Source organism: Empidonax traillii, unplaced genomic scaffold, assembly GCF_003031625.1.
Source record: "Empidonax traillii isolate 1590-97213 ecotype Southwest subspecies unplaced genomic scaffold, ASM303162v1 scaffold434:size946695, whole genome shotgun sequence".
Lineage (NCBI taxonomy): Eukaryota > Metazoa > Chordata > Aves > Passeriformes > Tyrannidae > Empidonax > Empidonax traillii.
The window spans coordinates 908,450-934,774 of NW_020955627.1; the positions used below are offsets into that span (position 1 = coordinate 908,450).

The 26,325-nt window shown below is 41.8% G+C and overlaps 1 protein-coding gene across 1 annotated transcript; it reads left to right on the forward strand.

Moving 5' to 3' along the window:
• The first annotated feature begins 617 nt into the window (after positions 1-617).
• On the forward strand, positions 618-26,325 carry RESF1 (retroelement silencing factor 1). The gene is made up of 7 exons (XM_027894606.1): positions 618-721; positions 3,693-3,775; positions 16,492-16,576; positions 18,671-21,271; positions 21,320-24,041; positions 24,790-24,864; positions 26,064-26,325. The coding sequence occupies exons 4-7, from the start codon at positions 18,710-18,712 to the stop codon at positions 26,204-26,206; spliced, it is 5,502 nt and encodes a 1,833-aa protein (XP_027750407.1). The 5' UTR covers positions 618-721; positions 3,693-3,775; positions 16,492-16,576; positions 18,671-18,709; the 3' UTR covers positions 26,207-26,325.

The window sequence follows — 26,325 nt, forward strand, 5'->3', positions numbered from 1 at the left end:
AAAGCTTAATAAAAATTACTTTCCCTTACTATACAGCTTAATATAATCAGCTTTTTACCCCTGACTGCTACTCAGTATACAAACTTTGGGTGAGATCTATTCAGTATAGTGTTGTCACCTGTTTAGAACTTTAACTTAGACCTTTTAAGCCTTCTGGTAATTTTGTGAAATAATCTTTAGGTATTGTACTGCTGGAATATGTTTTCTTTTAAATATTTTTTTTATATCTATCTAGCTTTTACAGGGCCTTGTTCAGCCCTCAGTTCTTCTAACTGAAGTCTCAGCTGGTCCCTCAACTCGTGGGAGGATGTGAGAGAACCACTGTATTTTTCTTAACAAAAAACGTGACGCGCCTGCAGCGGGGAGCTGCGGGATCTCCCTGGAGACCCGAGAGGGCAGGAAGGGAGGCAGGAAAGAGGCTTAAAGGGAGGAGGGGCTCAGTCTGGAGGGCTCTGAGAAACCGAAAGCCGGGCCTGACGACGCTGTCAGCATTGTACCCGCAGGCACAGGACGTGCCTTGCGTGGCCCTGCCCCCGCCGCCTTTGTGGCGCTTCCTCAGCGGGGCCGAGTGGGCGGTGGGAAGCGCCGGCACCGCCTCTCCCTCTGCCCGCCCCGCCCCGGAGCTCCTGCCCCGCCGCCCGACCTCGGCGCCGGGGTCTCCTTCCGCCTCCACCGGGGCCCACGGCCGCTGGATGCGGGAGGCTCGCCGGCTCCGGGCTGGGTGAGCACGTGCGCGGCGGCGGGCAGGGAGGGCAAGGGCGACAGGGAATGGAGCGGGGCGAGGGGCGGCGGGGGCTGTGCAGTGCCGCGCTCCGCTCCGGCCGCGGGGCCGGGGATGCGGCGGCTGCGAGGAGCCGCTGCCCGGGAGCTGCCGGCCCTGCGGAGAGCTGGGGGCGGCCGCGGGAGCCGGTGCCGGTGCCGGTGCCGTGGCTGGGCCGCGGAGGCGCCGTGCGGAGCGGGGGAGGCCGCGCGGAGCCGCCCGCGGCCCCGGCGGGAGCGGCCGCGGGGTCGGCGGGGCTCGGGGCTGGGGAGGGGGTCGAGCGGCGGGGTCCGGCTGGCAGCTTGCTGCTCGTCTCGTAGCAAGACCCATCGGTCCCGCAGAACCGATTAACGCCAATTAATTAGCGTGCTGCGGGTGCCTGAGCGGGGACAATGCGATCCGCAGGCTCCGGAAACATCACCCATCGCCGATCGCCTGAAGGACGCAGAAGTTTATTTACTGTACTTCTCCGTAGGGTATGGCAGTCCAGGGAGATGTTATTGAGAGGTAATATTAAAGAAAAAAGGGGAAAAAAAATCCCAAACCGAAAAAAAAAAAAAAAAGGTAATAGCTTTTAGGATTCTGGACTCGCAGTGTGGGGAATACCAGTCCCTTGTGTTTAAGCTCTGCGATGCAAGCCTTATGTTCGCGATTTTTTGCTTCAGCCTTTCCTGTAGGCATCACAAGGTGTGCGGTAAGGAGCTGGTGCTCCGCCTTGTGTAAGAGGTACACCTGCAGTCCTGTATTGTGTTTGAATGGATAAAATGAAATGCTAAATGAAAAAAAAAAAAAAGTGGTTTTCAAGAGGTATAGGTTTGGTGTTTCTGTCTTCTGAGTTGTCTATAGTGTAGTTAAAAGAATTATCTTGCTTATTCCATCTGCAGAGGCAGATGGAAAAGTGAGAAAAAAATTCAAGTACCCCATCAACGCTTTGCAACTTTCTGCATGTGCTTCAGGAGACATACTTCATATGCTCTTGGCATCAGTGAAAAACAGGCATCAGGTAGAATGCGAATTAGTTTTCCCCTGGAGCAGTGGATGTATTTCAGAAGCCCATAGGAATGCTGGTGGTTGTTTTCCTAGAAGTTGTTAGAGGTTGACTCAACTCTTTCTAGGAGCTCTGTGGTAAGGTTGGCCATTTCCCCACTCCTAACTAGCCTCCTGGGAGGACTTAAAAATAAAAGAAAACAAACCTAGCTCATGTGAGTCCTGGTAAATATTTTCTTCCTCTCACATCTGAGAATGATGGGAGTAACTTGCTACTAACATCAAAAACTCCTGACTGGGCTCTTATCACCCTGTTCTCATGAACTAACCAGCCAGCTTCCCAAAACATTTAGACAGACATTCCTGGCAGAGAAAACAGACTTGGGTTAGTGATCACTTTCATATTAGTGTCCTGTACTCTCTCGATGGCTGTGTCAGTATAAAAGTTCCCCTGAGTCTCAAAGCACAGAGTCTTGGCAAACTCACTGAGGTAGTTCTGAAGATGTTTACCAGGGACCATTAGTTCACTGTCTTCATGTGGCTCACTGCAGTGAGCTGGGAGGCACTTCAGTGTTAAAGAACCAAGCCCTCCTTGTAGTTCAACCTTAAGCAGTATTTATTTTTTTTCCCCAGGAAACAGTGTATTGTCTGATGTTTGGCAGAAGAAAACATTACAGCATGATTTATACCAAGTCTGTTATGGGGTGTTTCGGTTTCCTTCTAAACAGAAGCTAAAACTGTTTCTGCAGTTCACTTGTCTGCTAGGTTTTTAGAAATTTTATTTTGTCGTTTCAGTTCTGTTCTCTACTTAAAGCACAGGTGCTTTTTTGCTCCTCTCCCATCATCTTCAAGAAAAATAGTTGTAAATCAGTAAAATACTCTGATTTGCCGGAGGCTGTCTTCCCAACACTTTTTAAAAGCCAACAAATGATCAACTTACATGTTTTCTGCAGGCAACAGTAGTAGTTGGTAGTACAATATTTTTATATTTTATATTTTATACATTTCTAAAAATTACACTATATGTTTTTTCCCAAATATTTTGTTTGCCTTTTTTTCTTTTTTTTTTTTTTTTTCCCTCTTCTGTGTGTGTTTGATGAAAACCAATCAAAAGTGGCCTTTTGTTTTGGCTTAGTCACCTCTCATAAGCAGAGATGCAATATGCATGTGGCCAGGTGAGGGTGGTGTGCTCCTGAGGCAGTTCTTTTGCCTGTAGTGGACCACTTGAGCTGCTTACTATGACCTTTTGAGCCGCCACCTGGCTTTATTGGCTTCTGGCTGTGGGCTGCAAGCAGGGGAAGTGTTTTCTTAAATCCTGCATGTGCTGAGCTTGCTCAGTTTCGTTTTCTGCAGCCATGAGCAGTGGGTTGGACATGTGAGAGTTTGTCACAGGGTTTGTGGTCTTTCTTGGTCCTAATCAATGCAGTAATTAACCTGTTAGTGTGATACTGAGCTTCTCTTTTTGTTGAAGACAATAATCATGAGAGAGCAGTACTCCCTTCCCCCTAATTTGAAAGGGGTCACTGAAGACAGCAAAGGAAAAATAAAGCAGCAGGAGGCCAAGAAGGTGTGATTCAACTATCTTAATTCCTAGAGCTGTTCATGGTTTGCTAACTATGAGGGCTTGTGAAAAACCAGAGCCTGCTGGTGACTCTTAAGAAGAGGAAAGAAAAAAGAAAAGACAAATCAAAATGGTGAAAATGCCCACTGTGGTTTTATCATTATACGTGACTGCTAATATTTGCCTTCATGAACTGATTCTGGGCACTAATAAAAGGCAACTGTTGCTTCACAGCAAATTGGACTTCAACATCTGCCAGGAGATCTTCTGATGTGTTATTAGTAATCAGGGACATAGAAGACTCTCCAGTGGTGTTGTTGGTATGGGTCATTGCTTCTTCGGAAAAAGTAGCACTTGCAGCTTATTGATTATTGTCCCTTCTAGGAGCAAAGACCAGTGAGGACCTCCTGTTCTTCCAGTAAGTGCTCCACCTCTGTCTGAAGAACCACACTATCAAGATTGCTGAAGTAAGTGATTTTTTTTTTTTTTTTTTTTTAATTAAATTGTGGAAGCTATTTTATTGTCTAGTCTGGTTCACCCTGAAGCACCACATTGATTGGTGCAACTGAAGATGTAGAAATGAGGAAGAATGTAGGGTTGGGGAAAGTGTAAGCTTCTCAACCTGTCTTGATTACTTCAAGTCTTTCTAAGCTATACTTAAAACTGTTACAGCCATAGTTTTTCACAGAACCTTAGTACTTTCCCTTTGCTGACAGGGAATGGATTTTTTTTTTTTCACGCATTTGATTGCTAGACGTTACTAGGATGTTTCTGACTATCATTTGTGTTTCTGTTTTAATTCTCAACAGTTTTGCATCTGGGCAGTGGAAATATTGAGCGAAAAAGCTGTAGGATTTTATACTTAGAGGAATTGCAAGGTAGCTCATTTAATGGAGGAATTGGTAATGTAACTTACATATGCAGGATACTTCATCACTCACCAGAGAAGCTATACTTCTTAAAAGCACTCCTGTGATCTTGAAACTAGTATTATGCTTTTACCCTGGGTATAAATGATCTCCATAAAATGTAAATATGCCAAAGAGCTCTTCTAGTATGTGAGAGATCTCCATGGCTGAAATTCAATGCACTTCAGCCAGTATTCTGCATGTCGGTTGTAAACCTTTCTCCAAATAGTGGCCATTAGGTGTTGAATAATAAAGAGAGCAGTACTTTTAAAAGGGGATGTCTTACAACTACTGGAGGTGTAAGTTCTTTGAATGTGCCTTAGAACTTGTAGATTCTTCAGAGGTTGAAGCATGTTTCTCTGAATATCACTGTTGTTTCTGTGAAGTGTTGACAGTAAGTAGAAAATATGCAGCTGTAGGCATTTTCTAAAATCATCCCATCCAAGAAAAAGCAACTTTTGACTCTGCTTCATTGTTAGCTGACCCTCTTCCATCATAGTAGTACTCAAAACTAGAAAAGCATGAGCTATAGACGTATACAGGTATGTATTTCAGTTACATGCTTGAGCTATGCTACAGAGGCAAGGATACTCCTGTATAAAGGAGTCTGATGGTAGTATTAGAAAAACTTTCATCTATAGATTTCTGAACAGAATATTTGGTCAATTTGTGTGATAAATCCTTTCTCTCTTATTAATGCCTTTTCCCTGCAAATAATTTGCTTTTCTGTTAAAAATTACTTTCTCAGGCTTATAGCTATTTGTCAGAAGTGAACATAAGTTTTTCCTTGAGAAGTTTAAGCAATACATGCCTGGTTGATACCATCAAGCAATCAAATACAATCTTGGAGATTTCCTTTTGTTTTGAGCAGTGTTGAAATGTTGCTTGATATCATGAGAAAGTAGAATTTTAAAATTCCTTGTGGAGCATGGCTCTTCCCAATGCCTTGAGTCCACAGTGCTTGCAGAAAATTCGCTTTTATCTTTCAGAATAATCTCTTTGAGCTCAGTTTAGGTGCTGTTTATGACGAATTCAGATTTTTCTGTATCTAGTGCTTCTGGCTGTTGCTATTTGGCATGGTGTTTATCTGTATTATTCATGGTGAGAAGAATGACCTCTTTCCTCTTGCCCTGTTGACCGCAGTTCCCATGACACTTGTGGCATTGTTGCTGGCTGCAGTTCTACAGCTGTGGGACTGTGGATCAGTTGCCAAATGCCACAAAGTGCTTTTTCTTTGGTTTTTTATTTTTGTGCTGTCTCTGAATAAGTTTTGAAATTGAATTACATAATTTTAATTTCTCAACTGTAGAATTTCTAAGCTCCCTACAAGTTTTAAGGCACATTCAAAGATTGAAGCATCTCTTCATTACTCTACACTTCACTATTGTTGCTGTGAAGTGTGATAAGTAGAAATCTGTAGCAGTAGCCCTGCCTCAAACATCCTTATTGAAACATAATTTCAGATTTTTAACATAAGTACTAAACTTGGAAACATGTAAGTGCAGCAGGATGTTCTGTTTAAGTGGGGGTGAAACTGCTTGAACATCACCCTACTTGCAAAAACTGCCAGTGATGAAGAGAGGATGGTCATGCTGCTCTTGGTGTTGAAGGATATTGAGACTAGCCTGACTGAAACACCTCAAAATTAAACAATATGAGGATGTGAAGAAACCAGTTTCCTGACAGATGTTTCCTCATAGAGGAACCAGTGAGGGGTAGTACTGATAAATTATTTTAAATGAATAATTCTGCTGAACTAGCATGGCCAGCCTAACAACACAGTACTGACAGTCAATCACTTCATCCTATAAAAGCCCAAACCCTCTTTTTTATGGCAGGGATTTCTAGCACACCCCTTCTAGGAGTGTGTGTAGAGATTCTTCATTTCAGTGGGGATGCTTCTTAAAGTTATTCTCAGGGCTGACTGAAAGAGATTTACCCATGGGCATAAGTATGGGTTAGCAACATCAATCTCTCCTTTATAATTATTAAGCTGGCTTTGAAAAGAATGATTTAATAAATAGCGCAGTTTAATAGAATTAATAGCTTTCTACACTGAGGAAGGTCATGGAGCAGATCATCCTGAGTGAACATCACATGGCACACACAGAACAACCTGGGGATCAGGACCAATCAGCAGAAAGGCAGATCCTGCTTGACCAACTTGATCTCCTTCTATGACAGTGACCCACTTAGCAGATAAGGGAGAGGCTGTGGATGTTGTCTACCTGGACTTCAGTAAAATCACTGACACTTCTTCCCACAGCATCTCCTGGAGAAACTAGCTGCTCATGGCTTGGTCAGGTGCAGTCTTCACTGGATAAAAAACTGGCTGATGGCTGGGCCCAGAGAGTGAGGGGGAACGGAGTTCCCCAGGTGTTCCCCAGGGCTCAGTGTTGGGTCCAGTCCTGGTTAATATCTGATGACAATTTGCATGAGGGAATCAAATGCATCTGCGGTAAGTTTGCAAGTGACACCAAGTTGGGTAAGAGTGTTGGTCTGCTTGAGGGTAGAAGGGTTCCACAGAAGGATCTAGACAGAGTGGATCAATGTGTGCAACAAGGTGAAGAGCTGGGTTTGGCACGTTGGTCAAAACAAGCCCATGCAATGTTGTGGGCTTGGAACTGAGTGGCTGAAAAGCTGCGTGGTGGAAAAGGACATGGGTGTGCTGGTTGATAGCCACCTGAACATGAGTCAGCAGTGTGCCCAAGTAGCCAAGATGGCCAGTGGCATCCTGGCCTGTATCAGGAATATTGTGGCCAGCAGGACCAGGACAGTGATCATCTGCATTTGGCACTGCTGAGACCACCCTTCAAATACTCTGTTTTGTTTTGAGTCCCTCACTACAGAAAAGACAATGAGGTGCTGCAACCACTCCAGAGAATAGCACAACAAAATTGGTGAAAGGTCTGGAGCACAAGTCTGAGGAGGTGTGATTGAGGGAGCTGGGGCTTAGCCTGGAATAAAGGAGGTTCAGGATGGACCTTATCACTGTCCACAGCTACTTGAAAGAGATTGCGGTCAGGGGGCGTCCAGTCTCTTCTCCCAAGGTAACAAGCAATAGGACAGGGGGAAATGGCCAGCTAGACTGGATATTATGAAAACTTCCTTCACTGAAGGTGTTGTCAAGCATTGGAACAGGCTACCCAGGGAAGGGTTGAGTCATGAACCCTGGAGGTATTTAAAGAGGTGTAGATGTGTTGCTTAGGGATATGGCACTTGGCAGTGCTGGGTTAATGGTTGGACTCCATTTTAGAAGTCTCTTCCAACCTCAATTATTCTATGATTCTATGTTTTGCAGTAGATAATTTAGATAATTCTCATTCAAGTCCTTTAGTCTAATCATTGTCATCAATTTGCATAAATATTTTAAGTATAAATAAATATAAATACTATAAACACATTTTGTTTGTCATCCTTTATCCTGCAGGACAAGTTGTACAAAGAACCAATTACACCTTGTATAATCCTTTAGACATAAACTGTTGTCCAAGCCTGAGGCTAAAATTGGATCCAGCCTCACCTAGACTCTTCTAAAACAAGGACTTGAGGCTTAGGGCCTCCAGCACTTAACTACACTTGCCATGAGAATGACTGCAAAATGTAACCCCTAGTTTAGCTTGTAACCGCTTGCAAATAGGGACCTGCCCTACTGACGGGTAAGATATGAGCTCAAGAGAAGAGCTTGGCACGTAACAAGCAGTAACCATAGAAGAGTGGCCATGTATTGGCCTTAAAAGATATGTTGATTATATCAGCTATATAATAGTAAGTAGAGGAATAGGTAACCAGATGTACAATTAGATAAGGAAACCACAAACTGTACTCTGTACTCTGTACGAATGGACTTTTTAAGATAAAACTTCATAAGTTGTTTGTTCAAGGGTGTAAAAACCCCATGAAAATTGTCACTCACTGGACACATACATGGAGGTGCGAATGCCTACGTGCTCCTGGTGCCAATAAAGGTATGCTTTACACTGTGTAGTGTGTAGATGATTGCTTTGGATCACTCTCTGACAAGGACTTTAGAAAGTAAAGGTGTACTTTCTGCTTCTCATGACTCACCGGGAGGCTGTATGTGACAAACTTAGTCCAAAACTTTAATTCTGTCAGTGGCAGGGAGAAAGCAGCAGAAGAAATTGCAGGCCAAGAGTTAAAACAATGACCTGTGTTGGCAGTGATGAAACACCATTTCTGGGACACTGTTTCCAGTAGTAAAATTGGGGAGTGTGTTGGGTATCTGTTATTAGAGCATCTTGTGGTACCAGCAACTGGAGTGAGAGGATGTCTGTGTCAGTAGTTGGAAGGACTGTAGCTCTAGGGAGCATCTCTGCAAGTCCCACAGCTTTGGAGTTCCAGCTTTTTCTGGGTCCAGGCAGGGCTACTGGATGGGCAGAGGCTCTATACTGGTGTTTAGGTGGATCTGTGAGCTTCATAAGCACATGGAGTGCTTATGAAACGTCAGTTGTGTGTCTTTGCTAATGAGCATCAAGCTGGACAAGTCAGCAAGCAGGAGATCTTCAAAGTGAATAAGGTAGGATCCATGTAGTCATAGCGGATGAGCAGGGGGGCAGTATTGGTACTTGAGGCTTTGGTCAGCATGTGTGTGCTTGTGATTGTAGAGACTGGGGATTTTAGAGGCATTCAATCCTGATCAGCCAAAGAGGAGGAAAAGGGATTTGTCTGTCCATACCTCTGTTTTATGTGAATCGTGTATGTGAGTGCTGTTGGAGGCAGCACCTTATTTGTGGTGTCTCTGGGCTGCGTGCTCAGCCTTGCTGCTTGCTGAGCCTTCAAACAGGAAAGCAGCAGCTGTGTCCATGGGTCTGCAACGGAGATACCTGGATCTGCAGGCTGGGCTCCAGCCTCAGGGCAGGAGGAACCACTAGGTCACAAGCTGCTAGAGGTGTTCGCTTTAACGAGCACTGAAACTATGCTAATGAGAATTTGATGAGGAAGATTTTGTTGGGTTTTGTTTTAATGGCTGTTTCTTAAACTAAAAAGTCTCTCCATCTTTTTGGAAAAGGTCCTGTTTGTTCTGATTATTCTTCTCACTGTGCTAGATTTGGGCCTTGAGGACTTTGAGAATTAAATGTGTTCACTTAAAAAAAAATCTCCAAACAAACCAAAAAACCTGCTAACAAACTGAGAAATACTGTTGGATAATACTGAATAAAGTCACATTATAAGTCCTGGTCTTTGGAGGAGACATGCTAAAAACAATGCTAAAAACAGAAAGGAAGGCTATGAAAGAGAGCCTGATACAGCATAAAGGTTATAGGAGTAAAACAGGCCCTTCCCATAAATGTAACACTCGTTTGTAGCAGCAGATGGCATTAGGACAGCGAAGTCATGGAATCATAGAATATGTTGAATTGGAGGGGACCTATCAGGAACATTGAGTCTCATTCTTAGCCATGCACAGGACACTGCAAGAAGGCTTGGTGCTTTGACCAGTTTCTCAGGAAACCTGTTCCAGTGCTCAGCCACCTTCTGCGTGAAAAACCTTTTCCTGATATTGAACCTAAACTTCCACAACGCAGCTTCATACTGTTTTCTCCAGTCCTGTCACTGGTCACTGTGAGAGACTGAAATGTTAATCGTTAATGGCTCAAACAATTGGCCATTTGCAAAAGCTGCAGGTTGCTTTGCTGAGGCCAGATTTGCACCCCCCAGCCGAAGGGGAGGAGAGGTTTTGGATGCGATCTACATAAGAACAGCCCAGGTGCCAAGCTGGTAAGGATGACCATGACAAACCAACCATTGTTTAGGTTTAAAGTCAGATAATGGTGGAGGCTGATAGGAAGCAGATCCTGCTAGGTGGGATAATGGTTTTTATCATGCCAATGTCCTCCCTTACACAAGTGCCTCAGTTGTAAAACTCTCCTTTCCCCCATCCCCTGAAGGTATTGCAACAGTCAGGTGCTTATAGGACATTCACACTTAGGCCTAAGGGTATTCATTCCATCTGATGAGTGTTAGGATCCAATTACTGAAAGTATAAGAGAGATGCCTCTGCCCAAATTAAGGTGCAAACGAGACCATATGCTGAAGTCAGATTTTAGTTGAACAGTGAATTTGAGGTAGAGATAGAAAAAAATGGGGAAAAGAGAGAGGCAGGGGGGAGACAAGAGGGTGAGAGAGTTAGAGTAGAAAAACATCACCACAGTGGTTTCTGATGGCGTCCCATTGGTTTTCTTTTTTTGGTCTTCTCGGTGGTGACAGCCTTGTCAATGTGAGGGTTGGAGTGTGGATCCATCAAGGGAAGCCCATGAAAACACAGAGTCCATGGGAGTTTATGTTACGCTCAGGCTGGGTGGAAATGCCTCAGTACCTCCCCTGGGATGGGAAGTTTTACACTGGATAATGTAATATTGGGTCACAGGACATTTGAAGAGTCTTTGACACCTTCTAAAATGTTACCACTGCCTGTTTAGCAATGCAGTTGAGTCAATTATGGCCCATCAGGTTTGATAAGCAGCACTTTGGAAACAAAATAATCAAGGCCAACAACAGAATGTCATTTGGATCAAACATTCCTTTGATGCAGCATGCTAGTGGCCACGGGGAATAATTTACCGTACATGCCTGCTCTGATAGTTTTCTGAGGTTTAAATACATTGTAACATCCAAAGATCCACCCACTCCATTACATCATAGACCCATTCCACAGTTTCATCTTGTTCATGCTGTTTCTTCATGGAGCAAGACTGCCATCTAGTGTCCTTTTCTGGCAGAAATGTGAGGAGGGGGGCTTGAAAGGGGACTTCTTGGCTTCCTCATCACTAAGTCTTCCTCGTGTCCTTTAAGTGACCTGGTCCCGTTGGCAAGTTCTCTAGCATGTCTGATTAATTTTGCTGCCCTCTAACCTCCCATCTGATTGTTCTGACTACTACTAAGACACATTCATCACTAGTTCAAGGTAAATCTAAGTCTCTACTTAAAAAATTGTTTAATGAATTTACTTCTTAGCAAAACAGTTTCTATTGACTGTGCTTTCTGGAGTGTGCAGTCCTTTTGAGTTAGTTTCTTCCAGGTGCATCACTCAGCAATGTTTAATTAGCTCACATTTTCTATCTTTATACAGGTTTAACAGAAAAACACCTAAAATGGCAAAGTCCAGGGAAACATAAATGTCTTAGTAGATTAGGATACAGCTTATTACAAAGGTCAGAGACCACTAAACTCCTAAGCTAAATGAGACAGAGGCATAGTTTCTCTAATTCACATTTCCCTCATGAACCTGTGCTGGCTGTGGCCGATGACTGTGTTGTCCTCCAGGTGTTTTCCAGTATCTCCCAGAATAATGTTTTCCGTGGTTTTATAGGGTACTAAAGTGAGACAGACCTGTAGTTTCCAGGGCCTTCCTTCTTGACCTTGAAAATCGGGACAACATTCACCAGCTTCTAGTCATCTTGGAGCTCTCTGGATTCCCCAGACTGCTCAAAAATCATTAAGAGAGCCTTTGCAATGACATCAGGTAGCTCTTTGAGGTTTCTGGGATGCATCTCATCAGGATCAGGATTCGTCAGAAGTCAATAGGCCAAAGTGGGAAATACACTTTTGGAAATGGTAGAATGGGAATTTGCAAAGAGAAGTGACTACTCTTTATATGCTTAAGGTTACAGTAACTATTCTGTGATTGACTGTTAGTCTGAAATTTAAGTAATTTGCAACAAATTATCTCCTACTTAACTGCTAAGAATTCTTGTGGCAAGAAAACCCCTGTGTGCTGGTGCTGCTGTGACATCTAAAATACATTTATGAACAGAAGAAAGTGAGAATTCTTGGTGTGCATGTACTCTTTCTTTTAGGCACCGTTAATTGATTCAGGCCATCTTTCTATGACACCATAAGTCAAGCATACTGAGCTAATTTTAAATGCCTCAGGTTAAATGTGACTGGCTGCTACAAGTTCAGAAGCAGAAATGGGGGAGCCAAGTTTTGCTGGCCTGCTGCTGAACTTTTGTCCTTTCAATTCTTGGAATCTTCTGTTTGCTCAAGTCCATGTTCTGGGGAGGTAGGAAACAACTGTGATCAGGCTGGCATTGAAATACAGATGTATTGTGGTTTTAAAGTTTTGGTCCAATTAAAGGGAGCTTTTAATAACGAATAAGAATAATTTATACCTATTTTGAGTGTCTCACTTACACTTGTTGTACAGATTTATACCACTTTAAAGACCACTGCCAAAGGTAGCAGGAAGAGTGGTTTTATTGAAATAAGATATTGTAAAAGCAAGCCTTATCTTACTATACAGATACAATAATAGTAATAATTCAAAAGTATCAGTACATGACCTTAATGCCTTATGATACAAGGTTATGCCTGATATCAGTCACTTGCCAAAGATCTGCAGTTGGTAAAGAGTCTTTCAGCCTAAAAGAGTAGAGGAGTCCCAAGTCGAGGGGAGATTACTGCCATGCAGCTGGCTGCTTAGCAGGAAGAGATCAAAAAAGGCTCACTTGGGCTGTCATATTTGTGGAATGAAGTGGTTGACTCATAGTCAAATTACACGGGATGGAAAAGGTAGGCATGAAATTCCTTGTACCCACAAGTTCATTTGTTCCTTACTAATTGTGCTTGGAAGAACTACCTGCTATTCATGTGTTACTGCCATTGCTGGATTCTGGTGTCCCGGCTCATGCATCAAAGTTTTCCACCTTGTCAGCCTGTTCCTGTGAGGGTTTTCAAAGAACAGGTTGGAACTAGACGAGCGATGAGTTCTTGACCTGGTCATGGCCTAGGCCTGTTACTTCCTTGTGAGCCTGGGCCAAACTATCAATAATTTGGTCAAGGAGTCGAGTGCATCCGTCATATCCACCCTGTGACTACAGTCAGTGCACTTTATTGACTCACTGGTAGTACAGGTACCTCTTGCCTCTATCATAAATATGTGGTGTATTGCACATAAGTGGTTAAGGTTACAGTTATTTGATGAGTTGCTTGTCTTAAGCATTGTAATTAATGCTAATTATATACCACAGCACATACACAATCAGTTGATTGCATGTTTGTGTGCGAACACATAAGCAACAGATAAGCCTGTGTTTGCATTATATGTAAAGTTTACCAAGAGCTGCCAGGCATGCAGGTGTCATTTGGTGTCAGTGGCATTATTCTGGGCAACTTTTAAGAGTTTCAGGAGGTGGGATTCTCTGTCACCTTGTCTTAAAATTCCAGATACTGCAGCTCATGCCCTTGGCTGCTTGAAGGCAGCTCAGAGCTGAGGAAATGTTCCCTTGGGTTATCCCAAAAGATTTAGTAATAACGTGCAATCACTGTGTTTTGGGCATTGCCATAAAAGTGTAGTGGTTTTGGTCAACCACTGTCCTAGTCTCAACTTAAGTAATGATACCTGTAAGGGAAAGTGAAGATTTTGTGGTGGGGTAGTCACTGTGTAAGTTAGAGGCTTGGGCTAAAGTTTCCTCACTTTCGTCTGCTACTCTTGCACTGCAGTTGACTTAACTCGTAGGTGTCAATGTTTGCCACCACTGTTTGATCACAGCAGTGACATCTACCTTGGCGTTTTGTATGGCCTTGGCCACAGGACAAGAAGAATAGGAATGAATCTGGCTCACAGCTGAAGTACATGAATGGGCATAGTCTATGTTTCTTCACAAAGAATTCAGCCGCAAATTTTCACAATATGGATGTGAAGGATTGTGCTTCCAGTGGTGCACCCTGCAAAAACAACCCAGGAGTTGTATACCATCAGAGGATGACTATGCAAAGGATGACTATGCAAAGGGCCATCTGGGCACTATCATGGGCAGTGGGGTGTAACAGCTTGGTCATCTGCAGTATGAACAGCAGTGGCATGTCCAAACCAGGCATTTATGGTGATGGATTGTGGAGACTTCTGTAAACCACACATCCTTTGGTGGGGCACTGCAGGGAGAGGCTTCTGGAATAAGTGAGTCTTGCTACCCTTTGGTGCCAAAAGAGATTGCCCCTGCTCCTTCCCTGCTCTGCCCCAAAAAGGGGTAGAATCCTTGTGACCTGTTTCCTGGAACGGTCACCACGAAGCAGCTTTGACTCTGTTGGACCCTGTCCGCGAGTAGGAGTGAGGGGTCCCAAGCACCGATACTGTTGAATACTTTTAGGAGAAGGGTTGAATGTGTTGGTAACTCATATTTCAATCCCAGGTGGAATGTGCGCACAGCAAGGAACAGAGAGGGTGGCCATCTGACTAAAACCCAGGCCTTATCATGACAATTAAAGAGCCTAGGAGACTTGATAATTGCATTTAGAGGAGGGAGTAGGTTGGGTAAAGGAAACAGACTGCCAGAGACTTTCAGAAATACCTTTGGTACTGGCATGCAAGAAGACTTTTAAAAATAACCCAAACACCTTACTTCTGAGCAGGACCCTGGCATTTACCAGGAATAATATAAAGTTCCTGATGTTCTTTAAAGGCTGAAATTTGGGATCATATCTTGTGCAAGATTCCCATCTCTATCTGCTAGGAAAGTCATCAATATACTGTGGTGAGAGACATCAGGAGTGGGAGGAGGTCAGGTTGTGTTTCCTTGGCACCAGGAAGGAATGTGGAGTAGGAGCTGTGTGGTCTCATTCTTTGGCTTGATACCAGGAAGTGTTTTGTGCAACTGCTACCAAGTATACCTCCTACTGAGAAATATTACTTACAACATGACCACAAAGAACAGACAGTTTGACCACAGTCCCACCGACAGCACTTTGCACAATAATGGTTGATAAGGTATAAAAGGATCCTGATTTTGTACCTGACTGGGAGATGAGAATTCAACACAAAAATTGTAGGGTCAGGTTGATGGGTTTGTCTTCCTTGTCCTCCCCATAAGGAGATCTTCCCCACCATGGAGGACTAAATTTACAAGCCAGTGCTGAGCCCATGGTGGTGGTAACCCCTTTTCTGTGCTTCTGGTGATTTCTGTTGGCTTTGAAACCGAATTTTTGCCCCAAAAAAGCACTTCATCATGGGCAGTGGTCGTCTGTTGGTCTTCCTTATTGTAAACTTTTGAACTTTCCTCAGATCTTTCCTTAATTTGGATAGTTGGCAAGTGTGGTAGGGTCAGGTTGACTTTTGGCTCGTCCTAAAATTTGCTGATGTTGCTATCCCTTTGTTTTATGCTTTAAATGTTCTATCTTGTCAACATGTTCTGTTCCTCAGACAATTTATTACTTCTGTGGTTTCCTAATGCTAGGGTTTTGGAACTACTTCCATGATTTTGTGTTTGAGTTAACCTTTTGTTTCTCAAAGACTGCCTCAATTGAGTGGCTTCAGCTTTTCCTACTTTTATGTTTTCCTTCTTCTTCATCTCCTATCATTTTAGAAAATCAAGTTGACTTATCATTTTGGAATCCAACATCTGGCCTTGTTTGTGTCAATCTCGCTTTCAGGTATATTCAAACTTAATTCCTTTCCACAAGGGAAACTTTACCTCTCCATACCTAAGCAGATTTAAACAGGTGTATTATTCCTTCTTTCCTAGAATGAACACCTGTAGCAGTTGGACTTGTTGGTCTTTATATAGGTGGCCCAATTTTCCCTCAAATCTTTGTGTGGTGTCTCCACAGAGAGATTTAGGGACATTAAATAAGACACAGTCCAGAGACGTGCCTAAAACTACCTGATGGAGTAGTCTATGGGTTGGCATTTTAGTCAGGTAGATTTGTTAAAGAGCTGTGGTGTTACTTCTGCATTCAATGGGGATGTCTTCATTCCTTTTTGTGTACTGTCCACCAAAAATTGACAGTTCATTGTGTAGCCATGGCTGATGATTTCTGATGCTTGTGGTTAAGAGGAGAAGGTAGCAGCTGAACGAGTGAAGCAGGGATGTGTGAGTAGTCTTCTCGTTCTCTTTCCGAGTCTTGTGCTGACACTGAACTTCTCAAATGTTCTTCCTAAGACAAGAGCTCTCTGCCAAATATCTTTTTGAAGAAGTGTGTTTCATTGTATTAAAGCTTTACAAGAATTTTTAAGGTTGTGATGAGAATTGCAAACCTAATTTTCATAATCCATCCAATAATTATGATTGACAAACTAAGGTTGTAGTCATTTCTATTGTGTTGATAGTGACAGTAATTGGATTTTACTATTGGTGAAGTTGGGTCTTGCATGTAATCAAAGTTCCTCCTCTAGCAAGGATTTTGCAGTTGCTTCTGGTTGTCATCTTAGTCTTGTTTGCTCTGTGAGTCATGTTTCTAAAGAATGTAAATGTCTTAAATTTCTTTAACAGTTATCTAATTCAAGGACGTGATTGTTTTATTCTCTGATGATTTTTCAGGAAATACCCAGTGTAACAGTAGCAGTCTGAAATCTTTACCTTGGATGCAAAAGCCTCTTGTCTCATCTAAGATTCCTGCATCACTGTAAGTATTGCCTTAACACTGCTGTTGGTGCTTTTTGCTGATTTCATATACAACCTTGTTTTCTGGTTTTCCTTTTGTTAATGGTGTCCTATGAGAGCAGAGGAGATAAAAGGTAGGGTGAAGAACAATAGAGCTGTCTTTGAATCTTGAAAATAACACCTGGAAAATTGTAACACTGAGTCTTATTTTTTATAGGCTAGATATAAGTGCAACTTCTGATTCCCAAGCTTGAAATCAGAAGAGTCTTAAAATCTAAAAGAGGCCATGAAGGAAACTAAGGAGCTTTGGGTGATCTGGGAGAAGTGGCATGAAACATTTTGTTGAGAACTGTCTAATACCCTGCACAAAGTGAGGTGTTAATTATGTCCTAGCTGGATTTGACCATACTGAGAGAAACTTGTTGAAATGCAGGCTCCATTCATGCTTGTAGGTTGTCCTTTTGAAGACTGAAATAGGGCTTGGCTTTGCAGATATTCACTCTAACAATTTTACAGAGTAACATGCTCACCCAGTTGGGCTTGTTGGTAATACATGTATGTTCTGGAATATAACACATGGAGACTTAGAGATACGTGACTTTGTGTTTTGCCGGGGGATGAGGGTCAGCACAACACGGACACCAACTCTGAGGAACAAGTGTGTAATTTTACTATAGTGCAAAACAGCAAAGAATTACAAAAGGATAAGGCCAGTAATGCACCTAATCATTATCGCAAAGAGTGCCTATAGTGATTAAGAAAGATACATCACCAGTTACCCTAATGGGTTAGCACCATCCACACCCGCCCGTGAGCTGGGGAGCCCCGGTCACAGCAAGGGATTAAAGAACCGTTCCCGGTAACTGGGAAATCCTACTCAGTGCATCCACTCGTGGATGAGGTCTCCATCTTCGCTGTGAGAGTGTCCAGCTCTTATATTGTTGAATAAACAAGCTTACACTACTACAACTGTGGAAGAACATCTGTTTTCCTTCTCCTCCTGGGTTCCTCCCAGAGCCTGGCCCAGGGCTCAGGGGGAAAGCCAAGGAAGTCAGCCAAACATCTACTGCCAAACAAGGCCAGACATCTACTTCCATGGCCTTGACCAGTCTCCAAATACGGAAAGAGAAATGTCATATTTTGCTAACAATCATATATATTTCTTTAATGAACAGATACAAGTACTATTTACTAATGAGTGGATACTAATATATCCTACTAATAAGGACACATATTTTGTTCATGAGCAGATACACAGGTGTAGTCTTATCATACTACATGTTTCACTAACAATTATATGTTTGCTTTAGCCAATGAGTGGATACACAGATAAGTATAATGTTAGGTCGGAAGGTTCATCTAGAGGTCAGCTTTGGCTCAGGGCCTGTTGTTCAGGCTTCATGTAACCTCCTGAAGGTGTATGTACTGCAACAGCAGAAGAGATGATGTGATCTCCGTGCTTCCATGCATCCTCCCAGCTGTGTAACTTAATGTTACAGTGTTAGAATTATGAGAGCTTTCCTTACAGCTTACCATAGGCAGAGTTATATTCCTCAAAATTAAAATAAAACTAGTGGGCCACGTTACTGTGAGAGATTTTTACTAAACCCAAATTCATTTTTTCTTTTTTTTTTGGTTGTATTTGAAGGTATAACTGAAATCAGGTCTTCTTGTCTGAAAACTCTGGCCTGTATTTTATTCTGCTGTTGCTTCTCATGCTCAGCTCTTAAGCATTGCTCATTGTGCCATGTTGTACAAATATCTGGGGGGCTTTTTCCATTGTTTTTGGATGAGAAGGTAAATACAGCCATCTATTGTTAAATTAAAAAGTTGAATGATAATAGAATTAGCAGAATAATTGTGAGGATTTTTGTAGTCATTAGACAGTCAATAGAATTGTTAGTTGCTGCTCTTTTTGTATCTTGACAGCATTCTGGTAAATAATTTATGCAACTTGGACATTGACAGCATTGATGTCCATGGAATGTGCCAGTGGGGTTGCTCTCATTAAAGTTCAACAGTTCTGTTCATAATGCGTTCTGAATCACTTCTTAGTAAGCGAAATAGGTTTTGATCAAAAGATTAAGATTGTAATATTTTTAAACATTTTTTTTAGTGTTTTGGTTTTACCAGAAGAAAAAGAAACCAAGAGAAGATGGACTGGAATGTAGGACCAGTCCAGAATGCTAATGCAAATATGAACCTCCAAAGTGAAGGAGCGTGTCGCACTCAGTTGCTTTCTAATGGACATGCCTTTCCTCAGGCAAATGCCAGCTCCTCTAAAAATGCTTGCACTTATGCTGAAAATAACCAAATCATGTATCTGCCAACTATCAATGTTACCTTCCCTCTTGTGAATGCTGAAGGATTCAAAACGTCTGATCAGACCTTACCAGGAGCATCTGTAACTGGTAATAATTTTTTTATGTCAAAATACTCAGTTAAACAACATCCACAGATGTACGTAACAGCTCAGAAACCTCCCATTCAGCAGCCACCTTCTCAGACAGAGATGACTCAGACTTCTTGGCCAGTCTCTAATCCCTACAGTTATTCCTGTAGAAATGTACCTCCCCTGTCTTCTCCAATGAATGCTGGAAATAACGTGAGGAGTGTACATCAGGGACCTCAGTATGCCGCTACAAACACTTACACTGCACAGCCACAAATACTGCAGCAAAATTCTTCGAGACTTGCAGCATTATATCAAAGTAGCACTCATTCCCAGAATAATTCTCTGTCTTTTGGTACATCAGGGCAACAAGTCCAAAACCAAATATTTCAGTCCAGTGCTCAATGCAAGGGTTCATACTTAGTGAATCAAAATACTGAAACAAATGTACAGCTTCCACAGTTTCAGCCAAGTCAGATGGAATCACAAGCTCCTAGAGGATGTTCTGCACCATCTTTGTTGCCTGCCAACTGTGTTTCAAGAGCTGCTGCACAATCTTCAATAGGTGTACCACAGGAAGTACAAAACATGCCTAATGGATACACCCTTAGCCAACAGAGGAGCCCACTGGATCAAAAAAATTCTTCTGGTTTTAACAGCATCCAGCCACACTGCCAGAAGCAGCTATCTGGAGAAGTCAGTCAATCAGTTAGGAGTTTCTGTAATTCAAGTGGAAGTGTGACAGCAAATGGGTCTTTTAGTGAAATGACTGTGCCATCCCCTAGCATTCCTGACGACCCGTTTGATATTATGAAAGAAATAGAAGCTCTTTCTTCAAAGCCACCAAGTGATCCTCCTTCAGTTCAAGAAAGCCAGACCAGTAGTTTAATGAATGGGCCTGTTAATTCTCAACTTTATTCAGCAGCAGTAGATGAAAGAAAAATTGTAAAGGACAGACTAGCTTGGGAAGCTGAGAGACTGTACAGTATTAAAAAAAAATGTGCCCTGCTTGAAAGGTATTTTAAAAGAAAAGTCTTAGCAGCTTCAAAGTATGACAAAAGCATTCTCCCTCCTCCTCCCAGTTATCACTCTACTGCTGCTAATTGTCTTCCATGGGTGCCTAAACAAAATATACCACCTTCCTCAACTCAAACAGTGATGACAGAGATTTCACATGAAGAAAGAAAAGACAAAAATCCAGCCAATGCTGATAACAGAATGTTAGAGGGGCCTCAGAGTAACCCCCAGGTGTCGCAGGGAAGCCTTCCATCAAGCTTAGCTCCTATTCCCTCTCAAAGCAAACTCGCAGCTCAATTAAATAATCCTGAGAGTGTTCCCACCTTGGAACAACAGGGTGTGCATGCCTTGGCCTCTTCTCAAGAAACTGCGGTTTCCTTGAACAGTGCTTCATGTTTTAGTCAAGCAGGTAGCTCCATCAAAATTGCTTCAAAGAGTGTGCAAATTAGCCCTGAGAACTCATCGTTTTTTCAGTTTGTATTAAGCAGCACAAATGTATTGAAAGAGAAGACAGCTGGCGCTACTGCTGATAAAATACTGACTAGTCTCCTGTGTAATGAAAAACAAATGCTAGATACATCTGTCTCAGGTGAAAGCTTGCAAAAAGAGACTAGTGAGAGGAATGCAGAAAGATCAAAAGGTGAGCAGGCATCTGCGGTTCACACAAACTCTCCTGTGTCGCAAACAACTAAATCTGATGAAGCTAAATTCCAGAATGAGGTAGCTCAGAAAAAAATGCCATTTACTGAAAATACATCCTGTAAACAGATCAACTGTACTTACTCTATGGAAGAGCTAACTGCATGCCTGAGCTTGTGGCGGAAGCATTCATCAGAATCTGTAAATTTGCAAAATAAACAGTCAAGTGAAAGCCCCACGGCAAATCAGATTTCGCCCTCCAGCCAAAACACAAAAAAGAGAGAACAAAATAATGTTCTGGTTAGTATGGATGAAGCAGTTTTGCCTGTAACAACTACCTCTGTAGGACAAAAACTTGATACACTGACTTCCAATTTGATAAAAAATGTTGAACCTCAGGTTGCAGTTGTCTCTCCTTTAGTACTTTCTGAACAGAGAACACAGAGTGAACAAGCAGACAAAATCCCAACATCTGAAGATAAAACCTATCCAGTGATTGATTTGGAGAGCTCATGTAGCTTGCAAGAAGCGGGGGAAAATGGTTTAAATGTGGCAAATACTGACAAAAGAGCAGTAGAAAATGCTTGGTCATCGCCCAGTGATTGCGTTCTGGAACAGAAAGTGGACTCTCATTTGCAACAGATCAAATTAGGTGATGCAAACAGAAGAGTAAAAACCAGTGTAAATGGAAATGATTCATATAATGAAAACCAAAAGAAGGTTAGCCAATCTGCACAAGATTCCAGAGAAAATCTGCAGCTTGGATTACAAAACAAGATTTCTCTTCCTGAATCGGGTATAAATTTTTCTAGTCAAATCTTCCAAGAAGGTGTAAGAGATCATAAAGACAAGCAAACTGTGTTAGAGGCAGGAGATACATCCACAGCTGTGTTGGAAGATCAGATGTTTTGTATTTCTAGTGTATGTTCTCTTGTAGAAGGTGATAAATTTTATAATCCACAAATAGCAGGCATCTTCAGGTCAGCGTATGAGACACGCGCATCCGAAGGAAATGGATCTGATGCAAGGGAAAAGGAACAACATCTGGACTTGCATAAAAATAGGCTGACCAGTAACACTCCCCAGAAAGAGAGCTTGCTGCTAAAGATGTTGGGAGAGCCATCAAGCTGCACAAGTAAAGCAGATAAGATTTTGCATGGTAGCACAATGAGTCATTTGGGGAAAGAAAGCAGTGGCAATCCTCTTAAGGTATTTTCTACCTCAGAACAAAACGTATTATGTGAGGCATCTTTCAAGCATCCTGAAAATTGCTTAGAAAATCTTCCCAATATAAACCCGAAGTTAGCTCAAAATTCCCTGGATTCCTCTATCAGCATAACTGCTGGAACAAAGGCATCCACTGTTCCAGGAGACAACAGTAAACAAAATTTCATGCCCACTAAAAATAGCACAGAAGAGATAAACTCTTTTGGAGGAAAACCGTGTAAATACCTAAGCAATCAGCTGGCTAAACTAGTGAAAGAGTTTCCATATGGCATTGAAAGTGCTGATATGCTAAGAAAAGAACCAGCACAAAGTCATTCTGGGGCTGAAGGGATGGAGAATCAACCTCAAAAAAAGATTAAAATATGTGACAAGAATTCTAATTTGAAGGACCCAGTAAATCAGATAAAAATTGCAGTGTTAAGCTCTGATCAGGTTCAAGAACTTTTTCCTGAACACAAACAGTGTCCCTCTGGTGACAACAAGAGAGCAGTGAGTCAACAGTCAGAAAAAGCTTCAGCTGAGGAGAACCCTGAAGGCAGTGTTCAACCTACTCAGTGTATGTGTGAGAAAGAAAAAAAAACACAAGAAAATTCCAACCCCAGTGAAAAAAACGAAGATTGTTCATTAACGGGTTGTGTATCTGTAGGATGTAAAATGCCACATTGTCCCAGTAAATCAGGAACATCTGGTTCAGAGAAAAATGATTATCAACTTTCAAAAGCTGAAAATTGTACCTCTGCAGAGAGACAAGAAAACAACAGTAAATCTGATGCCCTAACAAAGAAAAACTGTGCAGTTGGAACCCAGACAATTTCTGAAGAAATCCCAAACAGTATTAGCGAAAATAAAGAAGATATTTGCAAATACACCTCTGCAATGAACAAAAATCCTGGGCTGAACATGAATGATGAACATACACTGCCTACAGTAAAACAGGAAAATACTGGACCACGTAATTGTTTTGAAAACCAAGATGCTGATAAATATGAAAGCAGCAGCTGTAAAGAAGAGCTGCAGACTGACAAAGGAACCCCACTGCCTAGCAAAGAATTTCATTCTGACAAAAAAGAACATCAGACAGTCTCAGAAGAATTGCTGGAGAAACCTAGTCACACACATGCAGACAACATGACAAAGTCATCTGGAAAGAAAGAGAGAGTTTTCAAAACTGAGTTATTTTCAAAAGATAAACCAGGTTTGACTGTGAAATCCAAAACTCACATTCACAAAATTAATAAGTCAGAAACTGTAGAAATTAAGCACTCTGAAGTCAATCAAGGGCAAAATATTAAAACTTGTGAAGAGAACTCAGCTGAAAGACAGAACTGTAGTAAAGAAAAGGAGATGCTTGGGCAAGATGTAGGAATTAATGTCAAAGAGAAAGGTAAACTACCAGCAGAAATAAAACATAAAAAGCTGAATAGTTACCGAGCTGATGCTGTAAAGTTCTCAAATTTTGGCGCTGTAGACTTTAAGTCAAAAAACGCAAAATACTCTCCACATAAATCTGTTAAAGTTCATCCTTCGCAGGAGCAGGCGTACAAACGGAAGATGAAGGAAAACCTGATGGGGAAGAGAGAACTTAAAAAAGCAAAGGTGGAAGAGGAAAGACTAAAACAATCTGAAGCAAAGAATTTTAAGCAGGTTGCACATAGTTGCGTGATAAATTCTGATAGAGCTAAAAAATTGAATGGAGAAAATGTCTGGAAACCAAAGAGTTCCTTAGCAGATCACTCTGTGCTTAAATTACAGAGAAAAAGGGCTCTATCTTCTACCATGTCTAAAAACTACTTTTCTAACAAAGAAAGACGTCTCGATGGTCAAAACAAAGACAAGTGCTCTGAGAAAATGTTTCCTGATAAAAACCTGCTATACATAAACAGAAGAAATAACAGACTGAAGTTGCATCTTCAAAAGGAGCCAAAAAAACACTACCTGAACAGGGTTGCATTTAAACGTACAGCACAGGAACGCATCTATCTGACAAAATTAGAGACATCACCTGTCAGACCCGTCTGGCACAGGAAAAGCAAAGTGTCACAAAACACTGATTCGAAAAAAGATGCGCCTGCCCCAGCAGTCGAGAAACCATGCAAGCAGGAAGTACTTGAATTTAAGCTGTGTCCAGAGATACTGTTCAGAAATTCAACCACTGGTGAAGAAAGCTTAGCTGTGAAGAATTCCCTGGAAAGAGATAAAGTCGTCGTAGCAGGTATGACGCTATCTTGATTATTAATTTGTAAGTAAGAAGTATGTGCTTCTTTTTAAGTTTGTGTTCTGAAACCACAGATAGTGGAAACGTGAGACTTTAGAAGCTGAAGGCTGAGATATCACAGCTAGTTCTCTGACAGACCAGAGCTGTATGTTAAGCTGAAAAAGAACATGATTCCTTCAATTTTCTCTGAGTCTTACAGAGTGAAGTTAGAGTACTCTGGAGCACGGCAGTTTCGAGTAGCTTCAAGTTGCCTTTCTAACTGACTTGTAGAAGACAGCTTGGATTGTTCGTAGAAAGTAGATTCTCTTGTCATAGGTAACAAAGGTGATCTGATCTGTATTCATTGTTCACCTGGATGTAGATAATCTGGCTGGGCAGACAATGGAAGGAGAGATCTTTCATGCCACTGAGGAAGAGAGCGAGCTTGGGTCTGACATTTCCTGGACTAAGTCCCCATTACCTTTGCCATCTTTGCTTTAAGTTGCTTTTTTCCCTCCTCTTCTCCCCTGTCCCAAATCTCTCAGCATGGGGCATTGTGAGGCATATTTGTGTCAAATTCTGTATTTGATTTTTAAATAAAACCAAATCTTAGGTTGCACATAGCAGCCCTTGCAGTCATTTTCACACCCAAAGGGAATTTCCTAGCATGTGCTAGTATATGTGTTAAAACTTGATGCTGAATAGAGACCAAAACTTGTGCTATAAGAACCTCAAAAATATATTTTTTAAAAATTTCACTTTTTAGGTGTCAAGAGTAAAAAAGAAGATTGGTTAAAATGTGAACCACTGAAGCAAAAGAAACTGGAAGAGATCTCTAAAGGTGAAATACCATCTGAGTATCCAGTTTGAAATATAAGTTAAATACTCTTTGCTTGGTTTTAAGTGTTCCTTTACAGTAGCAAACCTTAATAAAGCATTTCAACTTATTCTTTACTAGTTCTGCTGATTAAATGGATACTGTAGAGTAGACATATGAGTTTCAAAGATCTGTGGAGCTTTTTACTGCCTTACAAATATACTGTTGGAGATCACTGTAATTTTCCTGCATACCTGTGTGCAGTTGACTTGGGTGTAGCACTGGTAACAACATTCAAGTACAGTTTTAAATTGTAGGTAAATACCAAGCTAGCTCTTTCAAACTTTAAAATGTAGGAAGTGATGTAGCAAAATCCCATGTGAGACTTTAAAAACATAAAGTGATTTTTATTTTTTAAATCTAGCTTTCACGGTACTTTGCTGCTGTCCATGCATACACCTGTGCTCACGAATTCCATGGCCTGTGTCCCAGTAGTCTAGTCAAGGTCACTTGTATGACACATAAAGGAAAAGTGGGGCCACTACTACTTCTTCCTTGTTTTACTTGATTGGCAAATTGCTTTTTGGATGGTCTTTTATACTCTGAAGGAGTCAACTGTTACAATAGCCACATATTTCATCTCAGGATCTTGCTTGTTCCATCCTTTGTGAATCTTGGGTGAGGCTGCTCGCAACTGTCTTTGCTTCTTTGCTTTAAGCATCTTCCTAGCTATAGTCTTGCTTTTCTTCTCATCTGAAAGGAAACAAAGTGGTGCATGCAGCATGCTGTAGCCACGTTGCCATCCGCTTCTTAACTTGTCAGCAGAGGACTTGCATGCTCATATCTGTGTTGTGGTGTTGATGCAAGCAACATGTTCTGCAACATTTGTATCTTTTAATGCTGTTGCCTGTGTCCTTGGCTGTTGGTCTCTGCCATCCTTTTAGCCCTTCCTCTTGCTTTGTCTCTTATTTTCACAAATGCACGTTTTATGTCACACCTTTCTTAATATTCTTCAGAAATCTTGGGTGCGAAGACACCCAGATGGCCATTTTGGGCTTAAAGATACATTGGAGATTGATTTAAATCTGAAGTGCCTGCTGCTTTAGGAAGGAAGTTTGTGGAGTCCTTTTTGACACACTGGAGGGCCTTAAATATCATCTGCATAAAGAGTAGAGTCCTTTGACACTCAAGCTCTTGCTTTAACCTCCTTGTCTGTCTTGCAGCTGAGGACAGTATTCCACTTGATACAGCTTTACAGATCCTGGATGGAGATGGAGAGACTCTTCACATTCCAAGCAAGGACTCAAAAGAGATGTTTCAGACCTACAGGAAAATGTATCTGGAAAAAAAGATGCAAAAGCCTTGATAGCAGTCCTGTATCAGAGGTCTTATTCAGTATCACTGAGAAAAAAATGCCAACACTAAGATGCTTTTTTTCAGTTTACTTCATATTTCTGAATAATTGTAAAAAACCACAGCTTTTGG

What these genes read in the sequence shown, in the direction of transcription:
- RESF1 (XM_027894606.1), top strand. Translation starts at nt 18,710, where the DNA reads ATGGACTGGAATGTAGGACCAGTCCAGAATGCTAATGCAAATATGAAC. An exon ending in TAGGTGATGCAAACAGAAGA is followed by an intron (nt 21,272 to 21,319) that starts GTAAAAACCAGT and finishes GAAAACCAAAAG; the next exon opens with AAGGTTAGCCAATCTGCACA. An exon ending in ACTGGAAGAGATCTCTAAAG is followed by an intron (nt 24,865 to 26,063) that starts GTGAAATACCAT and finishes TCTGTCTTGCAG; the next exon opens with CTGAGGACAGTATTCCACTT.